At 44.9% G+C, this 22,426-nt stretch overlaps 1 protein-coding gene across 3 annotated transcripts in view; it reads left to right on the top strand.

Annotated features, from left to right (window-relative positions):
• The window catches only part of LOC135546269 (huntingtin-interacting protein 1-like), a 47,387-nt gene that overhangs the window by 17,113 nt on the left and 7,848 nt on the right, over window positions 1–22,426 (top strand). For 2 of the 3 annotated variants that reach the window (XM_064974560.1, XM_064974562.1), the window contains exons 4-23: window positions 524–580; window positions 4,876–4,956; window positions 5,436–5,512; window positions 5,822–5,883; window positions 6,804–6,944; window positions 7,293–7,350; window positions 7,507–7,582; window positions 7,851–8,000; window positions 8,307–8,407; window positions 8,684–8,756; window positions 8,885–9,068; window positions 9,245–9,333; window positions 9,743–9,859; window positions 10,564–10,665; window positions 11,919–12,113; window positions 12,219–12,366; window positions 12,573–12,659; window positions 12,766–12,792; window positions 13,400–13,507; window positions 13,847–13,983. In XM_064974560.1, the coding sequence (XP_064830632.1) occupies window positions 524–580; window positions 4,876–4,956; window positions 5,436–5,512; window positions 5,822–5,883; window positions 6,804–6,944; window positions 7,293–7,350; window positions 7,507–7,582; window positions 7,851–8,000; window positions 8,307–8,407; window positions 8,684–8,756; window positions 8,885–9,068; window positions 9,245–9,333; window positions 9,743–9,859; window positions 10,564–10,665; window positions 11,919–12,113; window positions 12,219–12,366; window positions 12,573–12,659; window positions 12,766–12,792; window positions 13,400–13,507; window positions 13,847–13,983 (2,070 nt within the window). The remainder of the gene's footprint in view (window positions 1–523; window positions 581–4,875; window positions 4,957–5,435; window positions 5,513–5,821; window positions 5,884–6,803; window positions 6,945–7,292; window positions 7,351–7,506; window positions 7,583–7,850; window positions 8,001–8,306; window positions 8,408–8,683; window positions 8,757–8,884; window positions 9,069–9,244; window positions 9,334–9,742; window positions 9,860–10,563; window positions 10,666–11,918; window positions 12,114–12,218; window positions 12,367–12,572; window positions 12,660–12,765; window positions 12,793–13,399; window positions 13,508–13,846; window positions 13,984–22,426) is intronic. The other variant, XM_064974561.1, reaches the window with a different exon arrangement.

The following is a 22,426-nucleotide window of genomic DNA, read 5'->3' as shown; positions in this document are numbered from 1 at the left end:
CCCCACATTAAGTTTAATCCTGGACTAAAACCAATTTTTAAATGGAGATTCTCCATTGACCATGCTTTTAAGTCCAGGACTAGGCGTAGTCTGTGTCCAGGAAACCGGCCCATAGGGAATATCATTTAAGATTTGCACTTAATTCAGAATAGCTATTAGTCTGGTCCAAGATCTGGATGTGCTGCCTTGCCAAGTCATGCCAAACACAAACAGTTCTGGGACCAGGCTAAATAGCCTCTACTTCTACTAATGTATCCTACCGTACAGTGAGATGACAACCACCAGTTTAGCCACAGTAGCTACTACCTCCAAGAAATAGCATCATCCACCATGCAAAGTATCAGCATAGTGCTGTTAACACACCCCCATGCACATTCATTCACTTCTGAGGACTCAGGCAATCGCCCAACACACTGGCCTTCTAGAACACACCCACACAATGCATACAGTACAACTTCATGTGTAGTGCTCTCTCTGTTGTATCAGCCTTGTCTACATTTTCTTTCTGTCTCTGTGTGTTCAGGTGATAAAGGACTCGATGAGGAACAAGGCTGACCTGAGTGACATGAGTAGAATGTGGGTAAGGATCCGGACACAGCACTGATGGTTGGCCTTATGGCAGTAAGGCCCTTATCCAACCAGACCAGGAACAATTCTCAGCCCCAGTCATCATGTCTACTACTCTTAACCGGCAGGCTGGCATGGACACATTGGCTGCATCAGAAATGGCACCCATTTCCTATATACTGCACTAGATCCCAAATTAATACATACAATCACTAGCATAAAAAAACAACATTTTTTTACACAATGTGGCTGACGCAACAGATCAGAAAATTTAGCATCAAACGTTGGTAAACTATTATATTAACACATTATAAGTGCAGCAATGTGCACACATAAGCACAGATGTTCCATTAGCAGAAAAACACCATTATCAAAAGTGACCGCAAATGCGACTATGCATGTAATGCTTTTATTATTAAGGTGCATTTTTATGGTGAAAATGATCTTCTTAAAGCTCACGCGCTGCTTATGTATGCCAGTTAGGCTCTACACCCCTTGTAAAACTGATTATTGTGCTTCATTTTAAGATATTTGGCCACCTAAGGTATGATACAAGCCTATGGGCTAGGTGTGTGACTATGATTCGAAAAAGTCGTTGTCTCTTGCCTTACGCTGGTCATAATTCACAAGGCATAGTGTATCATTTACAAGTGATAGGCTAACATTGTCACCCATCAGGCTATTCTTGATTTAATCTTGTTTTTACATATACTAAATAATATATGTGTAAAATTAGTTTTGATTTAGAATGGACCGTTGTCATGCACTTATCCTGAAACAGGGACATGGGGAAAAAATATATGTCATCTATGCACTTAAAAAGGGAATGGAGGACAGCTATCCCCTTGGTTCAATTTCTATGTATTTTCTTTTGTCATTTTTACCCCAGCCAGGTAGGCTATACACCTGTTGTAAAGATAAGCAATTTGTTGAGTATTAGGAAAGTTGAGGAATAGCCTTTAGAAAGCTGAAGGGATCCTGCTCTTTTTAATAGAGGCCATAACTCTGTTTTCTTGCGCAATTGCATGGCCAATGAAAATGTTGCACAACATGAGCTCATGGGGGCTCATGAAGTGCTTGATTAGAATTTTCGGTCACATTTGCATTGATGCCAGAGTGATTAGAGGAACAATAGAGTGCTGAGTATCAGGCAGTTAGCAAGTTTGGTAGGCTACTTATGACCATCGGCAGCATCAGAGCTGGGCGAAGCCGAATTACCGTGACTAAACGGACACGTGAAATTTGACTGCCTTCAGTATAGTTGATATAACGTTTCAAGTTCGTTGCAGGCAGGCCATGCATGGCCAATGTGATCCATAGGATATTTATTTTCAACAGGATATTTTCTACCTGCAGGCTGCAATGTTTTTATTTGTTGGCTTTATGTGGGCTATTTTTACATAGATAGCAATAGAAGTTACTTTTTTAGGTTTGTATCATTTTCATTTAGATAGAATTTTGATTAACCACTTGACAATGATTTTGATATATGAAGATGTTATTAAATTAAACTTTTCCACACATATGCATATGAAAACCATAACTGGCACACAGATTGGTAGAAATGGTAAGATAAATTGGCATTCCACTTGAAAAAAATTGTTTACTGACCAATTCAGGATAATAACGGCAGAATCTGCGAAGCCAGCAGGAGCGGGAGGAGGATGGTTGCGTCAAGTTAAGGTTTATTTCTTCTGGTTATCTTGATCTCTGGCTCCCTTTTTGAGTCATTTGTTTCTTATTTCATCAAATGGTGCGCTTAAAGCATCAGAGTCTGGGAGTTCAGCTCAGTCTGGGAGTTCATAGGCCCAGCAAATCAGAATGAGTTTTTCCCCACAAAAGGGCTTTATTACAGACAGAAATACTCCTCAGTTTCATCAGCTGTCCGGGAGGCTGGTCTCAGATGATCCCACAGGTGAAGAAGCCTGATGTGGAGGTCCTGGACTGACGTGATTACACGTGGTCTGTGGTTGTGAGGTCGGTTGGACGTACTGCCAAATTCTCTAAAACGATGTTGGAGGCGGCTTATGGTAGAGAAATTAACATTCAATTATTTGGCAACATCTCTGGGGGACATTCCTGCAGTCAGCATGCCAATTGCACGCTACCTCAACTTGAGACGTCTTTGGCATTGTGTTGTGTGACAACTGCACATTTGAAAGTGGCCTGTTATTGTCCCCAGCACAAGGTGCATCTGTGTAATGGTGATGCTGTTTAATCAACTTCTTGATATGCCACACCTATCAGGTGGATGGATTATCTTGGCAAAGGAGAAATGCTCACTAACAGAGATGTAAACTAATTTGTGCAGAACATTTGAGAGAAATAAGCTTTTTGTGCGTATGGAAAAATTCATGAATCTTTTATTTCAGCTCATGAAACATGGGACCGATACTTTACATGTTACGTTTATACTTTAGTTCAGTATAGTTGATTTTATAAAAAACACATAGGGTGTGTCTATATATGGAAAGATACACGAATAACAAACTTTCAGTCTACCAATATTTATTTATTTATTTATTTGGGGACAATCCTAATATAGGGAATATGGTGTGATTTTTAGAACACACATGTCATATACTGTACATTGACTGGGGGGGTAAAATCATGATCACCCTCATTATTTCCCCTCAACGCAATATCAGCGTGGTGCATCCATGCCGGTCTGCTGTCAGTTAGTGTTGCCATCGCCATCTGAGTAACAAACATTCTAATAGGTGACAGTCACCCAGCAATGTGGTCCTGCTAAACCGGAGTCAGACTCAACAACAAACACGCTGTTGTTATGGTATCCTAATGGTGCTACTGTGTATAGACAATATCTTTACACTCTTTTGGAGGGCTGACTGTGGACTGAAACAAATGTTTCCATCCAGTTAAAGGATTGATTTAGGACTGTTCATTTGGCATACGTAAAACGTTTACATTAAATAACCACATTTCAACAAAAGAGTTGCCTCTGGGGTGCAGCAGGACAGTGGAGAAGCCAAACCGTTTACTGCCCATGCATTCAGTGAGCAGGATGGAAGGGGGAGCAGTAGAGGCTACTGCTGACAAGTAACCTTTTCCTGGAAGTACACTTAGTTGGGTCTCTCTTTTGGTATTTACTGATGGTACAAAATATACTAGGACTCTTGGGAGAGTGACCTTGATGACCAGTCAGTACTGCTTCCTTCCTGTTGTGACAACACACTGAGGGCCCAAAGAAAGGGAAGTGAGAAGAAACTATTTACTTTATAGCTGGCTATTCATTTTGACACACACACACATGCACACTAGTGATGCATGGGTTGACTCATAACCCGCAGTCACCGTGGTTATATCTGCGGGCGTGTGGGTTTAGGGTCATGAAATATTGCGTGGTTGAATAAAGAGAAAACAATACCTTTAAAAATCCATATGTATCATTCTATAGGCTACATAAAATGTTTTTCCTTATTTTAGGCTATCTGGCATTAGTACATGAGCCTAACTTTGGGGCCTGACTGTGCGCACGCCATAGGCCTATGTCATGTCAAGGGAACTGTAACCTGCTGTTCAGACAGGTTCAATAGGAACTGAAATGTGGACACTGACTGTAGGTCTATAACATCACACAGCCTTCATATTAACTCCTGCAGAATTAAGCATTACTTACAGTAAAATGATACACCAATTGTAGGCAAAATTTTGACTGGGGAACAAGATTTAGCTCTTTTAGCATCTTGAGAGAATGTGAATGTGCATTTAGCCCCTTTACAGACGATACATATCTTTTATATAATGTGTTTCAAATCTGTCTGTGTTCTGTCTCTAAATGTTGTCTTTCACTAGCAGCACCATATCGCCAAGTAAAATTGAGTTAAATGCACTTGGCAAATAACGGTGATTCTGATCAGCGTCATAAAAGCTGATTTAGTATTTCAACCACACAAAATATTTTTTCCGTCACTGACTAGCCTACAGCGCATTTGCTTTATTAGGGGGTTTAGGGTCGGGGGTGGGCCTCAAATGTTCACATTATCACATATAGTCGGGTGGTTGTGGATGGGTTAACAATTGCGGGGGGGTGCAGGTGAACAACAAGCTGACCTGCGTACCACTAACAAACAAACACACACACAGGCCTGCACTCATGCAGTGCAAGACATTGCAGAAGAAGATCAATTTGATTTAATGATAAAATACATTCTGCAACGTCAGCAACTAGCGACTCCTTTGGAACTCTCCCAAGGCCCTGGAGACGACCATGTCTATCTCACTTTGATCTGGTCGCTCTCTCTGGCCTCTGACTCCATCTGTTCCCCTTTTCACCTCTGCCCTCAGGGTCACCTGAGTGAAGGATATGGGAAGTTGTGCAGCATCTACCTCAAACTGCTTATCACCAAGATGGAGTTCCACATCAAAGTGAGTAGTACCCCAGCCTGTATGAACGACAGGCTGACCAGTCTCCCTCGTCTGTCTGTCTCTCTCTCTCTTGGTCTCTCGCATATACCCTTCTCTAAGGATATTCCTCACACAGAAACACTATTCTAAAACTAATTGCCTTTTAGAAATCAGTAGTTAATAGATAGCTAAGCTCAGTGAAATACTGCAGGCAGTAGACTTGGTGCTGCTCTGGGTTTTTTAGTCATTGTTCCTGGAGATGGAGATGCCTACTGAAGTGAAAAAAAACAAGGTTAAATCTAAATTGTATTTCTTTGAATCCTCTCTCCTCATCTCCTTCTCAAAGCACATTGGAGCAGAAGATCTGAGGTTCCTCCCCTCGAATTTTCTCCTCCGATACGTTTTGAGAAGGACACAAGGAGAGATGAGACGAGGGAGCAAGAAAATACAATTGAGATTCAGCCCGTTCTGATATGACTCGTTCTTCTCTCTCCCCCCAGAATCCCCGTTTCCCCGGCAACCTTCAGATGTCAAACAGGCAGCTTGACGAGGCGGGAGAGAACGACGTCAACAACTTGTGAGTGTCGCTTGCCTTTGTTGTTTTCACCAAACCACAGAGGGCTGGATCGATAATGATACATATTCTAATATATCCTCAATGTTCCCTTGTAATCATAATTAAAAGTGTTGAAAATGACAAGAAAATGAAGAATGTATTGGTTATTGCCTTCTATTAGATACTCTATAGCATATGACTATTGTTATATGTAGACAAACCAACTCTGGTTCATTGCTACATAGGTCTTATAGCCTCCTCCACTTTGTACATGCTGTGAACACTCCAATCCAACCCCTCTGTGCGTTTGTGTGTGTCCTCTCACTACAGCTTCCAGTTGACAGTAGAGATGTTTGACTACCTGGAGTGTGAGCTCAACCTATTCCTTGGTGGTAAGCTATTCCTGTCTCTCTCTCTCCATCTCTCCTCTGCAACCACACTTATCTAAAGATGTTGTGACATAACATGACCCTCAGCGATCACACACAACCATCTGGTTCTAGCTTTTATATGTCAGGGTCATGTTCATCCGCGCAGTCAACGGAAAAAGTTTTGCAACGGAAAACAAACATGAGTGTTTCTTATTGGGCAAGTCTAGGTAGTCCCTTTCTGTACTTGTCCATTCTCTTCCGTTTGGTGCCTAATGAACATAACCCTGGTTTTGGCTTCATAGGCTACGTCCCAATAACCACACTAGCATACCACTTAGAATGTGTGCCCAATAAATTGCATAATTGAAAGTAGTATACTAGTAAAAGTAGTATACGGCCACTATAAGCTCTTCACAAAGTAAAACACACATCTTCCATCTATCTCAACATGAGTGCCCTTCTTCCTCCATTTGAACACTCAGTAGGACTAATTTCTACCCTGTCTCAACCTCACACACACACACACACACACACACACACACCCTTTGCCTCCCATCAGGAGAGATGTTTTGCAGGCTAAAGCATCACGTCACCCAGGAGCTGAGAGGTGTGTGTGTGTCTGGGTTTGACTGTACAGGAAACCACACCTCTGTGTGGAGGGAACGACTGGGTCTGTAGGGACTGGCATCGGAGCGGGAGGGAGGGAGTGCAAAGGAGATGGAGGGACTGAAAGAGAGCTGTAACGAGAGAGGAAGAAAGAGAGACCTGGAGTATATACTCATTGATTGATTCAGTCTAGAGCAGTGGTTCCTAACCACCTGCGTGCACAAACAGTGTGTGCCTTTTTTTGTGTGTGACAGTCATGTGTGTGTGTGTGTGTGTGTGTGAGAGAGTGATAGAGCGAGATGATCACAGATGTGTGTGTGTGTCATCCCTTGCAGTGTTCAGCTCCCTGGACATGTCGCGGTCTGTGTCGGTGACGGCGGCGGGCCAGTGTCGCCTGGCTCCCCTGATCCAGGTCATCCTGGACAGCAGCCACCTGTATGACTACACCGTCAAGCTGCTCTTCAAGCTGCACTCCTGTGAGTCCACACACGCCCTCTGCTGGACAAATGGCAGAGTGACAGCCTGAATAACTCATACTTGACTACTAATCGAGGGCCAACAGTTTTTCCTGTGACTGTCCCAGAAAAACTGTGGCTATTCCAAGGGCACGTCCTTCACATAATTTTCCTGGTCATATCATGGGGTTAGGAAATGGCTAAAACCTTAGTACACACACATTTTCAGTAGTTTCATACACACACACACACACACACACACACACACACACACACACACACACACACACACACACACACACACACACACACACACACACACACACACACACATTCCAAAACTCTGATCTGTTTGTCTGTCTGTTCCAGGCCTTCCTGCTGACACACTCCAGGGCCACAGAGACCGCTTCCAGGAGCAGTTCAAGAAGTGAGTTCAGTTCATGGACAGAGTCTCAAATAGCACCCTATTCCCTATATGGTGCACTAGTTTTGACCAGGGCACATGGTGCGCTATCGCCTGCAGTGCTGAAGGTGTGATGATGAAGGTGGAGTGTTTCATCCGTGTGTGTGTCGTCTCTGCTAGGCTAAAGAGTCTGTTCTACCGCTCCAGTAACCTGCAGTACTTCAAGAGGCTCATTCAGATCCCACAGTTACCTGAGGTAAGGCCTGGAGTCCTCCTGAACTAGCCTGTAGATTAGACAGGATCTCTGCGGTGTATTATCAAGTAAATACTGTATCATTCACACACGCTCACACCCATGCACATGCACATAGTCTCCTATTTTCTCTGTTGCCCTTGCTTCCTCTTGAGGAATTTGGGCCCAGGTTGCTGTTCAGCTACTTGGGTTAAGTGCTATACAAATACAATTTGATTAATTGTCTTGTGTGTGTGTGTGTGTGTGTGTCTCTCTCTCTCTCTGCTGTCAGAACCCACCTAACTTCCTGCGGGCGTCGGCGTTGTCGGAGCACATCAGTCCGGTGGTAGTCATCCCGGCTGAGTCGTCCTCCCCCGAGACGGAACACATGGTGGACCTGGTGACAGAGGACCTGGTGGATACCGACATCCCCGTCCAGCCGGTAGCCCATCTGAACATGTCCCAGTACTGCTTTCGTTTGTATCGTTTGTAACATGCCATATTGTGTGTGAAAGATGAATTTTGTGCGCTCGCTGACTCAAACTTATCCCATTCCTGTGGCATGGAATATTTTTTTATTTTATTTTTTTACAGAATATGGCATGTTACAAACGGTGCCCCTTCTGTCCTCGGTCTTAGTTGTTAAGTATCTGTGTCTGTCAACTTAACCTAATGAAACCTCAAGCCTATAGAACGGCTGGCTGGCTGGCTGGCTGACTGTCTGTCTTGCTGTGTTGGTTCCGACTAGGCTACTGTGGTAGAGCCCAGGTTCGACGACCTCTTTGGCACGTCCGCCGCCACGGACCCCTTCAATTTCAACAATCAGAACGGGATGCGCAAGGACGACAAGTAAGACAACAGAACCAAACTGGCTGCACTCTGGATGACCGAATTTGACATTTGTAGGATATCCTTTGTCTGTATAGATTGGTCTGAATTGTGTGACAAACTGAAAGCCCTGCAGCTGAGGTATGGCCTGGGCACACCGTACCAAAACGTTTTGCAAAGGAAAATACGCTTTTATCATTGGCCACGTCCAGTTAGTCCTTTTTCTGTTTTGGCCCATTTTCTTCAGTTTTCTTTTTGCCTAATGAACACAACCTTGTCCTGTCCTGTTTCCATTAGGGACCGCCTGATCGAGCAGCTGACACGGGAGATCCAGGCCCTCAGGGAGGAACTGGAGTCCTTCAGATTGGAGGTGAGGAGGTTTAATGAGGCACTTGAGTCACTACAGAGGCAGTTCTCCATAATGCCTGAACTTCTGAGGCAGTGTGTTTACACACTGTTGAACCATAACATTCTGTCCCTCTTCTCTCTCTCTCTCAGAGTGGGCGTCTGTGCCAGGCGCTGCGCGGGCGTGTCAATGAGCTAGAGGCGGAGCTAGCAGAGCAGAGCCACCTGAGAATGCAGGCGTTGGGAGAGAGCGAGTTCCTGAGGGCGGAGCTTGACGACCTACGCCGGGTCAAAGAGGACACGGAGAAAGAGCAGCGAAGCCTCACCGAGATCGAGAGTGAGTCCAGAGACAGCCCGGGCACATCTGCACAACTCCACCTTCTAGCAGTTACCCACTACCATCCGACACTCCAGTACCCATCTATACCACTTCACATGTGTTTTGTTAGTTAACGTGTGTTCAGCCCTCTGACTGTTGTGACAGTAACAGCGCTGTCTGTCCATGTGTCTCAGGGAAAGCGGTGGCCAACGAGCAGCGCTACGTCAAGCTGAAAGAGAAGTACACAGAGCTGGTGCAGAGTCACGCTGACCTGCTGAGGAAGGTAGGCCCATCCAGACCCCTTACGATCAAAGAACCTCACCCCCCAGACTCATGGTGCAGGCTGACTCCTACCCCTCTCAGCCAGTGCCCTTTTGCTCCCTCACCCTTGGCCCTCACCCTTGTTTGCAGATCTGAAGGGTCTGGATAAGTATGAACAGTGTAGTGGTGGAGATTTCACTATATTGCTTCCAACTTAGCGAACTGCAAACATCAGAGGTGTTTGGCCAAGGGAGAGGGGTCAGGAGTATGGTGTGAACAGGGACCCCCTATCCATTCTGTACTACAACATTTCTATGGAGAATACACTTCGAGCAGCAATGCTCACACGTTTCCTCCAGATTTCTTGTTTGTAATTCTAAAAGCTCTTCCCTCCCCTAAAACATCTTGTGTTTTTCTGTTTGTGGCTTTAGAACGCGGAGGTGACTCGTCAGATGACGGTGGCGCGGGCGGCTCAGGACGAGGTGGACAGCGTGAGGAGAGAGATGCAGGAGAAGGTCAAGGCTGCCCAGGAGGCCGCGGAGAGACGGGTGAGGGCAAGGCACACGTTGTCCTGAAATACCGTTTCCCCTCCCTCCCTCCCTCCCTCTCTCTCTCTCTCTCTCTCTCTCTCTCTCTCTCTCTCTCTCTCTCTCTCTCTCTCTCCCTCTCTCTCTCTCTCTCTCTCTCTCTCTCTCTCTCTCTCTTTCTCTCTCTCTCTCTCTTTTCTTCTCTCTCTCTCTCCCCTTCTCTCCCTCTCTCTCTCTCTCTCTCTCTCTCTCTTTCCCCTTCTCTCTCTCTCTCTCTCTCCCTTCTCTCTCTCTCTCTCTCTCTCTTCTCTCTCTCTCTCTCTTTCCCCTTCTCTCTCTCTCTTTCCCCTTCTCTCTCTCTCTTTCCCCTTCTCTCTCTCTCTTTCCCCTTCCCTCTCTCTCTCTTTCCCCTTCCCTCTCTCTCTCTTTCCCCTTCCCTCTCTCTCTCTTTCCCCTTCCCTCTCTCTCTCTTGCTCCCCCCCTCTATCTCACTTTCATGGACACAGATGACTTCAAATGTAATACACTTAACATCTTTATACTACAGTACATTGAAACCTTCTCTCTCGATCTCATTGTGTAACTGAGATGCCTTGCTGTACATGTAGGTGTTAAAGAGGTAGGAAAACCCCTCAGAATAAACTGAGGTAGAGGGATGGAGACCTAGCAGATGACATCTCTCTCCCCCTCCTTTCTCTGTCTCTTCCGCCTCTGTCCCCCTTCAGGAGCAGGAACAGGTGGAGCAGCTGCAGGAGCTGCAGAGGGAGCTGATCTCCAGCAGGGTGGAGCTAGACACCCTGAAAAGCACCATGGCCTCGTCCCAACAGGTGGCCAACTCTCTAGCCAAAAACACTCACCCAACAGTACCTCTCCTCTCTACTCCACTTGACCTCACCCTGACACCTTCACGTCGTCTTTACTCTGTCTTCTATCTTTACATTCCCCAACTCCATGTTACTCTTCTACCCATCTGTGTGTGTGTGTGTGTGTGTGTGTGTGGAGGGGGTTGTGTGGAGCGTGATCCGACAGTGTGTAGGCAGGCCCACCACTCTTCACTCCTGCCAACCCTATTTCTGAGTCAACACACTCACTTCTCTCTCGCCCTACCCCCTTCTTTTCTCATTCTCCCTCACACAACCACTCCCTCCTGTCCTCACACACATACTCTGTCACACATTTCACTTACAAACTCTTTCTTCCTGTTTCTCATTCACATTCCTGTTCGCATGCTCAGGAGGGTGCCCACAAACAGGTGAGGGAGAGTAGAAGAATGGCATTTGTCATATCCACTTCTCCTAGCACTTAGGGCGTAGTCACCATTAAAAAGGTGGTATTAGGAGTGTTATAGTGTGTGAGCCTTGTTGTTCATTTCAGCAGATAAACACAGGGATAGGTACGATCCTAAAATACTGTATGTGTATCATACTGTTTCTTCTCCCCCCACTTAAATCAAAGTTAATTTGTCACGCCGAATAGTGAAATGCTTACTTACAGGCCCTAACCAACAGTGCAATTTTTAAGTAAAAAATAGGCATTAGGTAAAGAAATAAAAACAACAGTAAAACAACTATATACAGTAGCGAGGCTATATACAGACACCGGTTAGTCAGGCTGATTGAGGTGGTATGTACATGTAGGTATGGTTAAAGTGACTATGCATATATGATGACCAGAGAGCAGCAGTAGCGTAAAAGAGGGAGTGGGGGGTGGCGGGACAAAATGCAGATAGTCCCGGGTAGCCAATGTGCGGGGGCACCAGTTAGTCGGGCTAATTAAGGTAGTATGTACATGAATGTATAGTTAGTGACTATGCATACATGATAAACAGAGTAGCAGCAGCATAAAAGGGGTTGGGGGGCGGGACACAATGCAAATAGTCTGGGTAGCCATTTGATTACCTGTTCAGGAGTCTTATGGCTCGGGGGTAGAAGCTGTTAAGGAGCCTTTTGGTCCTAGACTTGGTGCTCCGGTACCGCTTGCCATGCGGTAGCAGAGAGAACAGTCTATGACTGGGGTGGTTGGGATCTTTGACAATTGACAATTCACTCACTTTCCTTCTCTCTGTCTCTCTCAATCTCAGTCGAGTGAGGAGCTCAGTTCGCAGCTCTCGACTGTGGAATCGGAGAAGGTGGAGCTAGCGGGATCCTTGTTGAAGAAAGAGGAGGAGCTTGCAGGCCTGGGGGAGGAGCTAGATCGTGTTCAGAGCAGCCTGGCCAGTGAGAGGGAAAGTGGAGTGAAGACTGCCGAGGCCCTACAGAACCAACTCAATGAGAAGGTGCGTTTCAGGGGAGGTAGCTGTTTGTGTGCGTGTGCGCATGTGGTTCAGCCTCTCAGTGAGCGTGTGTGATATCTGATTCTCTCACTGACCCTGTGTGGATAGGAGAGCAGGGAGCAGGCCCTGGAGAGCCAGCTGGTGGCAGCCCGCTGGTCCACCCTACAGGGGGCTGTGGAGGAGGCAGAGAGGATAGTCCAGGACTCACTGGCCCAGCTTGACGACCCGGCACATATCAGCTGCACCAGCTCTGCAGGTCAGCCTCTAACCCTCTCCAACCTCTGTCTTAGGCACACCTGATTACAGCTTTGTTCCTGTCTGTCCCTCCGACCGTCTGAGATGATGCTACATTGTGAAACCCGTGCTGTGTGTGTGTGTGATGTAGGATGATGTCCCTTCATAGTGGTGTGTTTGTATGGTGGAAGATGCCTTCCCCTTACTGTGTACCCTCCTTGTGTGTAGACTACCTGGCGTCCAGGTGTCAGGCATCTCTGGACTGTATGGACAGACTTCACTCTGCCAGAGACGGCTACCTGGCAGATAACACAGGTCAGATTCAGATCTTCTCTCTTACTCCCTTTGTCAGCTTTGTGCCATCACACACACAATCTACTTTCAGGCACCTATCGAAGCCGTCGTCGTTCTTGTTTAGCAGGTCAAAAGGTCGCTGTGCAGTCTGACAGTAAGTAACTCGGCAACATTATCGGGAAGAACGTATGTATGTATGTATGTATGTATATATATATATATATATATATATTACACAGTACCAGTCAAAAGTTTGGACACACCTACTCATTCAAGGGGTTTTCTTTATTTTTACTATTTTCTACAACAATAATAGTGAAGTTATCAAAATTATGAAATAACACATATGGAATCATGTAGTAACCAAAAAAGTGTTAAACAAATCATATATATTTTAGATTCTTCAAAGTAGCCACCCTTTGCCTTGATGACAGCTTGCAAAGCTGTCAAGGCAAAGGGTGGCTACTTTGAAGAATCTAAAATATATTTTTTGGTTACTACATGATTCCATACGTGTTATTTCATAGTTTTGATGTCTTTACTATTATTCTAAATTAGAAAATAGTAAAAAATAAAGAAAAAGCCTGGAATGAGTAGGTGTGTCCAAACCTTTGACTGGTGCTGTGGTAAAAATGTGTATTTTATTGTTCAAATAGTGTTTTTCAGCATTACAGCCTTCAAGTACTTCATATAAGAGTGGCATATCCTGTTTATTTGTATATAGACTTTATCAGTTTGACCTTTGACCCTTGCTTCTCCAGGTGTGTCGGAGCTGGTGCGGGCAGTGACCCATCTTGCCCACCTGGTGGGCGACACCATTGTTCAAGGCAGTGCCACCTCTCACATGGTGCCCGTGGAGCAAGCGGACGGTGAGTGTGAGCTGTCCCTGTGTCTTTTCAACTGAAATGTGCACTCACAGGACAGGACAGGAATGCGCCATGCTTTTAAATAAAGTTTGATTTGATCCATGTCTTATAAAAACCACTACGTCCCTATATACATGTTAGAGAAGTACTGATAATGCGCAGACAGGCAACGATAGGGAATCAGGCTATCTGTTTGTGCTGTCTGTCACCGGGTGCCGGTGTTGGGAGGACGGCACATACAGATGAAGGACCAGGATAGCAGTTAGCCACCCACTTCCTCTAAGTCTCCGTACTGTGTGTGCATCTCTGACCGTCCTCTCTGTCCCCCATCTCTTTCCACAGCGTTGTCAGACAGTGTGAAGGCGTGTGGGGCTGAAGCCCTGGCCCTGCTGGGTCAGATGAAGGAGCAGGAAAGCTTGGCTACGGCAGACAGCGCAACGTTGAGGGCAGCACTGGATGGCATCCTGGCCACCGCAGAGGTCAGTCCAGTCTTTATGGTCGTTGTTATGGTATGTTGTTATTGCTTTATTCTTAAGAGTAAATGTGAGTACATAGTACAGTTTAGGTGCAAATTACAGTCATTTGATTTCATGAAAACATGAGATTATTACACAATTACTAGCGAGTTAAAGGGAGGAGGATGTCTCTGACGTTGATACTGATGATACAGAACCATTGAAAACCTCAGTCAGGCTGCAGGGACGGAGGGATTCATGGATAAACTAGAATAGGCTACATGTCCAGTTGATCTTAAGGTGAACTACAGAAAGTAAACAATAAGGCTGTCATTAAACACTCATCAGAAAAATCACAATCGAAAAAGAACAATCACAATTTGACAACGTGTTCAAACGATTTTTTAGCAATCTGTACTATACCTACTGGCAAGGATATCAATCTGTACTATACCTACTGGCAAGGATATCAATCTGTACTATACCTACTTGCAAGGATATCAATCTGCTTTCAGCCCTGGTTTCTAGCAACATAACCTGCCGCTCGCAAAAAATCTGCGATATCTCTCTGTCTGCGTATCTCTCTCAAGAGGCCGACTCTGATCTTGTAGGTATTCGCCTTGTTGTAGAATTCGCCTCCCCGGACAGCTGCCGGTTGGTGCTGTGTTATGTACATGTCTTACACAACGAGCCGGTCGTAGGGGATCTTGACAATGATCCATATTCTTTTCGGGAGTAAAGGGTTGTCTGTTATCATAAACAACATAATTTGGCAGGCTGCTAGCACCGGGGTTGCTTATTGTATTGAGGTTGCCCACTGCAAAGTAGAGTCGTGTGGTGTAATTAATTGCTGGGAGTAGCCTCTCTGCGTTTCCAAAGGAATGGAAGCCATATTCCAGCCGGCGTTGAAACCAACAGAAATGGCGTCTGTGCGGGCATGGATGGTCAGCTGTTGAGCGAACCAGTAGAGCAGCTTGAGACCGTGACGTGGATAGCTGTGGCCAAACTCTATGGTTCTCAGTTCATTGATTGGAGTTCTCTGATGATGGCTGAAGAGACTAGGAGCAGGGACAGCAACAGGAGGACAGAGCAAACCAGGCCTTTTCTGTCCATGGTGAATGTTGGTGTAGCGAGAATCTTAGCTGGAGGATGCTGGAATCCGGATGATCAGGAGTGCAAATCTCGTCTCCAACTCACCACTTTATAGAAGAATTTTGGTGTGTCACAACAGTACTTACTCAACCAGTTACTGTTATTGAGATGAGGAGCAAACTCTGCTATTCTGCTGATCCCATGTTTATTGTCTTGGTAATAATGGGGGGGGGGGGGTTTTCTTTCCCGTAAACGTAAGTTCCAGAAAATGTTAGGTCCAGGGTTCTAGTGCTGCCGTACCGCACCACTACTCAGAATTTGGGTTGTTTAATAGTCTGGGTAAAAGTTTAGATCAAAGGTCAATCAATCTTTTGGCAAGATCACTTAATGATTCATTAGTATTCTACACAACAGACCCAATTTAATAGCATAGTTTAACATTAATGTTAGACCAAAAACATGTAATTTCTTATAACATTTTAGGATGATTTTACTGAATGGTTGTGTTAATTGAAACAAAACAGGTACACTACATAACCAAAAGTATGTGGACACCTGCTCATTTCAACATCATGGGCATTAATATGCTCTCCTTTGCTGTAATAACAGACTCCACTCTTCTGGGAAGGCTTTCCACTTGTTTCCATTCAGCCACGAGCATTAGTGAGGTCGGCACTGATGTTGGACAATTAAGTCTGGCTCGCAGTAGGCGTTCTAATTCATCCCAAAGGTGTTTGATGGGGTTGAGGTCAGGGCTCTGTGCAGGCCAGTCAAGTTCTTTCACACCGATCGACAAATCATTTCTGTATGGACCTCGCATTGTGCACGGAGGCATTGTCATGCTGAAACAGGGAAGGGCCTTCCCAAAACTGTTGCTTCAAACTTGGAAGCGCAGAATCTTCTAGAATGTCATTGTATGCTGATGTCATTGTATGCTGTAGATTTCCCTTTACTAGAACTAAGGGGCCTAGGCCGTACCATGAAAAACAGCCCCAGACCATTATTCCTCCTCCACCAAACTTTACAGGTGGCAGGACGCTTGGCATTGCACATGGTGATCTTGGGCTTGTGTGCAGCTGCTTGGCCATGGAAACCCATTTCATGAAGCTCCCGACAAACAGTTATTGTGCCGATGTTGCTTCCAGAGGCAGTTTGGAACTCTAGTGAGTGTTGCAAACGAGGACAGATGATTTAAGTGCTACGGGCTTCGGCACTCGATGGTTCCGTTCTGTGAGCTTGTGTGGCCTACCACTTCGTGGCTGAGCCGTTGTTGCTCCTAGAAGTTTACACTTCACAATAACAGCACTTAGTTGACCGGAGCAGCTCTAGCAGGGCATACATTTGACGAGCTCTGAAAGTCACTGAGCTTTTTAGTAATGCCATTCTACTGCCAATGTGGCTATGTGCTCGATTTTTATACACCTGTCCGCAATGGGTGTGGCTGAAATAGCCGAATCCACAGCATTTCTGCATATTTTAAAATGGTATTATTCAATGTCTACGTCGGTACAAACTTTGTTTGAGAAACAGTGATGTCATACATTTATTTTGCGAGGCGGCACCTAAAGAAATGTCACTACGCCACTGGTAGTCCCAGCAGTTGTTGGGGACTGGCATCCACCAGTGTTTTTGTTTTATGGCGCAGCCATGGGCTCTCGCTTGCCACGTCACTTGGAAGTGTTATGATATAATGCTTTATAAGAAGAATTAGTGCTGACTAGAGGTCGACCGATTATGATTTTGCAACACTGCTACCGATTATTGGAGGACCAAAAAAGCCGATTTTAAATGTTGTATTTATTTGTAATAATGACAATTACAACAATACTGAATTAACACTTATTTTAACTAAATATAATACATCAATAAAATCAATTTGGCCTCAAATAAATAATGAAACGTTCAATTTGGTTTAAATGCAAAAACAAAGTGTTGGAGAAGTAAAAGTGCAATATGTGCCATGTAAGAAAGCTTTTAAGTTCCTTGCTCAGAACATGAGAACATATGAAAGCTGGTGGTTCCTTTAAACACGAGTCTTCAATATTCCCAGGTAAGAAGTTTTAGGTTGTAGTTGATATAGGAATTATAGGACTTTCTCTCTATACGATTTGTATTTCATGTACCTTTGACTTTTGGATGTTCTTATAGGCACATTAGTATTGCCAGTGTAACAGTATAGTTTCCGTCCCTCTCCTCGCTCCTACCTGGGCTCGAACCAGGAACACGTCGACAACTGCCTCGAAGCAGTGTTACTCATCGCTGCACAAAAGCCGCTGCACTTGCAGAGCAAGGGGAACAACTACAAGTCTCAGAGCGAGTGACGTTTGAAACGCTATTAGCACGCACCCCGCTAACTAGCTAGCCATTTCACATCGGTTACACCAGCCTAATCTCGGAAGTTGATAGCTGTTACGAATCCCTTTTGGCCCGACAGTCTAGGGGGGGATGGTAATGAGACCCGTAACATAACTCATGCAAATTATAATAGTGGCAAAGCAAAAGTGTGAACGAAATAACCAGGACAACTGAAATCTACCGTCAAACTCAAGGTTTATTTGAAAACACACGGTAATGGGGGGAGCAGGAAAAGGGGCTAAGCTGGACCCAAGGAAAGAAACGATAAGTATTCAAAAAAAACCTAAGCTAGACTAGCCTACTTTAACAACAGCTAACTAACTAACCAAAAATACAGTGGGTGGTCCGCCCAGTTCTAACTAGTGTATTTTAACAAAGTCTACCTACGGGTAGTGTATGCCCATGGGCGACTTGTCTTGGTTTCCCCTTTTCCCACCAGCAATCAAACACAAACACCATAACCAAAACAATACTCACAGGTGATGACAAAGTGCTATGGAGGTGCTCAAAGAAAAGGGAGGTTAATACACAACGAGAGCGTGAAACACAGACCTACAGACATGGCATTTACAGAGAGATTGAGCTCAAGAGCAAACAACTGACAGAGTTTTTAAACCAAGGGAAAGGAACTGTGATAGGGTAGGAAAACAGGAGGAGGTGTGTCTTCTGATTGATGAGTGACTGATTGGGGAGTGATGATTTTCACCTGTGAGGGGAGAAGGAGAGAACACACACACAGGATACTGGTATCCGTAACACTCCCACCCTTAAAAGAGCAACCCTGGGGATTGCGACCACAGGACAATGAATACTCACAAGAACAACAACAAAGTCAACCTTTCAAAACATACAAAAATCATTACACACGAGACAAAGCATCTGCCAAACATTATCAGAACCCTTTTTGTGGCGGATCTCCAAATTGTAATTCTGTACAATCAGCGCCCAACGCATAAGGCGCTGGTTCTGGTTGTACATCCGGTGGAGAAACACTAAGGGGTTATGGTCAGTATATACGATCACTGGTAGGGCACTGGAACCAATATATACTTCAAAGTATTGCAGAGCCAACAACAAAGCAAGAGTTTCTTGTTCTATTGTCGCATAGTTTGTTTGACATTTATTAAATTTACGGGAAAAGTAACAAACGGGATGATCTACTCTTGTCCTGCTGCAGTAGAACAGCACCAGCACCTCTGGCACTAGCATCTACCTCAAGTTTGAACGGTTGTTCAAAATCCGGAGCAGCAAGTACAGGGGTACTACATAAAAGCTCTCTTACAATCAGGGGACCACACAAATGATCTAGCCGGACTAAGCAAATCGGTCAATGGAGCAACTACCGCAGAGAAATTTTTACAGAAGCTACGGTAGTAGCCAACCGTCCCTAAAAAGCGGCGTAGCTCTCGACTGGTGGTAAGTGCAGGGAATGCAGTTATAGCCAAGACCTTGGCATCAACAGGGTGCACCTGTCCATGGCCAACCTCTTTACCGAGATAGGTAACAGTAGCCTTCCCAAACTCGCACTTTGCCAAGTTCAGGGTTAGAGAAGCAGCTGCCAACCATTCACATACTACCCTTAGAGAGTCAACATGATCTGACCACTCAGACGAATAAATCACAAGGTCATCAAGGTATGCACTACAATTAGGAACGCCAGCTAATACGGAGTTAACCAGTCGTTGGAAAGTGGCTGGTGCATTTCGCATCCCAAAAGCCATGACTGAGTACTGTAGGAAGTTGTCTGGGGTCAAAGGCAGAAATCTCAGAAGCACGTGAAGTTAACGGAACCTGCCAGTAACCGTTTAAGAGGTCCAACTTCGTTACATACTTAGCAGCACCAAGTGTCGATACAGTCGTCCAATCTGGGTAACGGGTACGAATCTGGCATTGTGACAGAATTTACCTTTCGATAATCCGTACATAATCTGGAAGTACCATCAGGTTTAGGAACCAGAATGCAAGGAGAACTCCAAGCGCTGGAACTTGGCTTAGCCAGGTCATTCTCCAACAAATATTTCACCTCATCCCTCATTATCTTTCTCTTGGAAGCATTGATACGATATGGGTGTTGCTTGATAGGTGTAGCATTTCCAACATTAATGTCATGTTCCAACACGTTTGTGCGAGTAGGAACGTCATTAAAGAGACATGGAAAATTGTGTAGTAGCCTCACAATATCATTGGCCTGTCCATCCGTTAAATGAACCATACCTGACTGGATAGACAGCAGCATTTCTGAGTTGGGCAATCTAACACACTGCTGCTGAGTATTGCGCAACTCCAATCCATCATCAATATGACAGTCCACTATCATAGCAGTAGTAGCAGAGGAGACAGCAGTACCTTCCTCTGTTTTTGAACTCTCTAACTGTGTGATGGGTCGGGTGTGGTAAGCTTTCAACATGTTAATGTGACACACACGAGATTGGCGTTGTCTATCAGGAGTTTGAAGCACATAGTCAGTTTCACTTATTTTATTTTCAATTAAATAAGGACCAGAGAAACAAGCTGACAGTGAAGATCCTGGAACTGGTAATAACACCAGTACTTGGTCACCTGGCTGTAGTGGACGAGAAACAACCTCTTTATCATAGTGTCTTTTCATGCTCCTCTGTGAGGAAGACAGAGCTTCCTTTGCGAGAGCACAAGCTTGGTGTAGGCGCTCACGAAAGCGACTAACGTAGTCCAACACATTCTTATCTCCTGTACACAACTCTTGGGACAAAAACTGTTCTTTAAGGACTTTCATTGGTCCTCTCACTGTGTGACCAAACACTAGTTCAGCCGGGCTGAAACCTAGGGACTCCTGCACAGTTTCACGAGCAGCAAACAAAACTAGAGGAACTCCCTCATCCCAATTGTTCTCAGATTGCAAACAATATTTACGTAGCATAGACTTCAGTGTCTGATGCCATCTTTCAAGCGCACCCTGAGACTCTGGGTGATGGGCACTTGACACACGGTGCGTAATTGACAAGGATTTTAACACCTGCTTGAAGAGCTTGGATAGGAAATTGGTACCTTGATCGCTTTGTACCACCTTAGGTAACCCAAATGTCGTGAAGAATTGTATTAAGGCTTTACTCACTACCGGGGCTGTAATCCTTTGCAGAGGAATGGCCTCGGGGTATCTTGTAGCCATACACATTATCGTTAACAAAAACTGGTTACCCGATTTTGTCTTCGATAACGGTCCGACACAGCCAACCACCACATGCTCGAATGGTTCACCTATGACAGGTATTGGACAAAGAGGAGCGGGAGGAATAACCTGATTTGGTTTTCCTGTTATCTGACATGTGTGGCATGTCCGACAGAACTGAGCCACATCTTGTTTTAAACCCGGCCAAAAAATGTCGAAGGATCCGATCATAAATCTTTGTAGTTCCTAAATGACCAGACCACTGGTGATCATGAGCAAGGGATAATACAGTTTGTCGAAAGGCTGTAGGAATCACTATTTGATAAACAGCATTCCAATCTCCACACGAGTCAACATGGGATTTCCATTTATGCATGAGGAGATTACCATCAATGAAGTAAGCTACGTTCTTCTTCACATCTTCCAATGAGACAACACTAGAAAAACATTTAGCAAGCTTGTTGTCAACCTTTTGGTTAGCAATCAGCTGCTCACGAGTGACTGGTAACTGTATTGCATCAGCAATAAGTTCAACGTTCTTTGATTCTTTCCTGGGCTGTTTGTCAGAGGTGATCAGCTTCTCAGAGGTATCACACAATCCATCCTCTTGATCAACCTCTTTGAACAGAACAGTGTTCGACAAATCTCTCATCACCCTCTTGTCGTGCCTGAGCACGAGTGACAGCACAAGCGGGGAACACATGTGGATAACTCTGTGCCAGCTCATTAGAGAGAGAGTGGTCACTTTTATCCAATACGGGTACTACCTTTCCTCCGGCAATATCGTTACCCATTATAAAGGTCACACCTTTCACTGGCAACATAGGACATACACCCACTCTGAATATTCCACTGATTAACTCAGTGTACTTTCACAAAGTGCAATGGCACAAAACCCATTTCAATACCCTGCACTAACACACTGGAACCACAGTATGTATCGTCAGATAAGGGCAACACAGACAATATAAACAACTGCGCCGCACCAGTATCTCTAAGGATTTTAACCGGACGCTGAGACGCTTCGTCAATCGTTAGGGACACAAACCCCTCGGAAATGAATGGTTCATAACTGCGGTCGGGGACTGAGACTTTCAAACTACAGTTACCAGGAGGCACCTGTTTTGTTGCAGACCTCACAACCGTACGAATTAGAGCAACACCTGTTGGTGGCATGGCACGAAGAGGCATCCCTTGTTTGCGTTTTAGCAGGAAACAATCATTAATCATATGTCCCACTTTATGACAATAGAAACAGGGAGCTCATTTTTCTGGTGTGCTTGATATACTATTGCTGGCCGACTAGGGCTAAAAGTAGGCAACTCTGTGGATCTACTCTCAGTATGCGCCGCAAACACACTCTTGTGCGTCAACACAAACTCGTCTGCCAACACAGACGCTTCTGCCAGGGAGGATACTTTGTTTGTTTAGGTAAACTACAATGCGTTCGGGTAAGCAATTTTTAAACTCTTCCAACAAGATTAACTCCCGGAGAGAGTTGAAATCAGTTACCTTACTAGCAGCATGCCATTTATCAAACAGATTTCCCTTGTCTCTAGGAAATTCCACATAAGTCTTACTAGAAGACTTTCTATAAGACCTAAATCTGTCGGTATGCCTCAGGCACAAGCTCATAGGCACGAAGAACAGTAGTTTTGACCACTTCATAATTCAAACTGTCCTCCAGAGGTAGCGCTGACAAAACCTCTTGGGCTTTACCAGTTAATTTACACTGAAGTAATAGGCACCATACCTCTTCAGGCCATTTCAATGCTACGGCTATACGCTCAAATACACAAAAATAGGAGTCAACCTCTGACTCTCTGAACAAAGGTACTAAGGCAATCTGCCTACTAATGTCAAACGTGTTTGAGG

The sequence above is a fragment of the Oncorhynchus masou genome, chromosome 9 (assembly GCF_036934945.1).
Source record: "Oncorhynchus masou masou isolate Uvic2021 chromosome 9, UVic_Omas_1.1, whole genome shotgun sequence".
In the NCBI taxonomy this organism is placed as follows: domain Eukaryota; kingdom Metazoa; phylum Chordata; class Actinopteri; order Salmoniformes; family Salmonidae; genus Oncorhynchus; species Oncorhynchus masou.
Note: the sequence above shows the minus strand (reverse complement) of the source record. Positions and strands in the feature narration are given on the sequence as shown.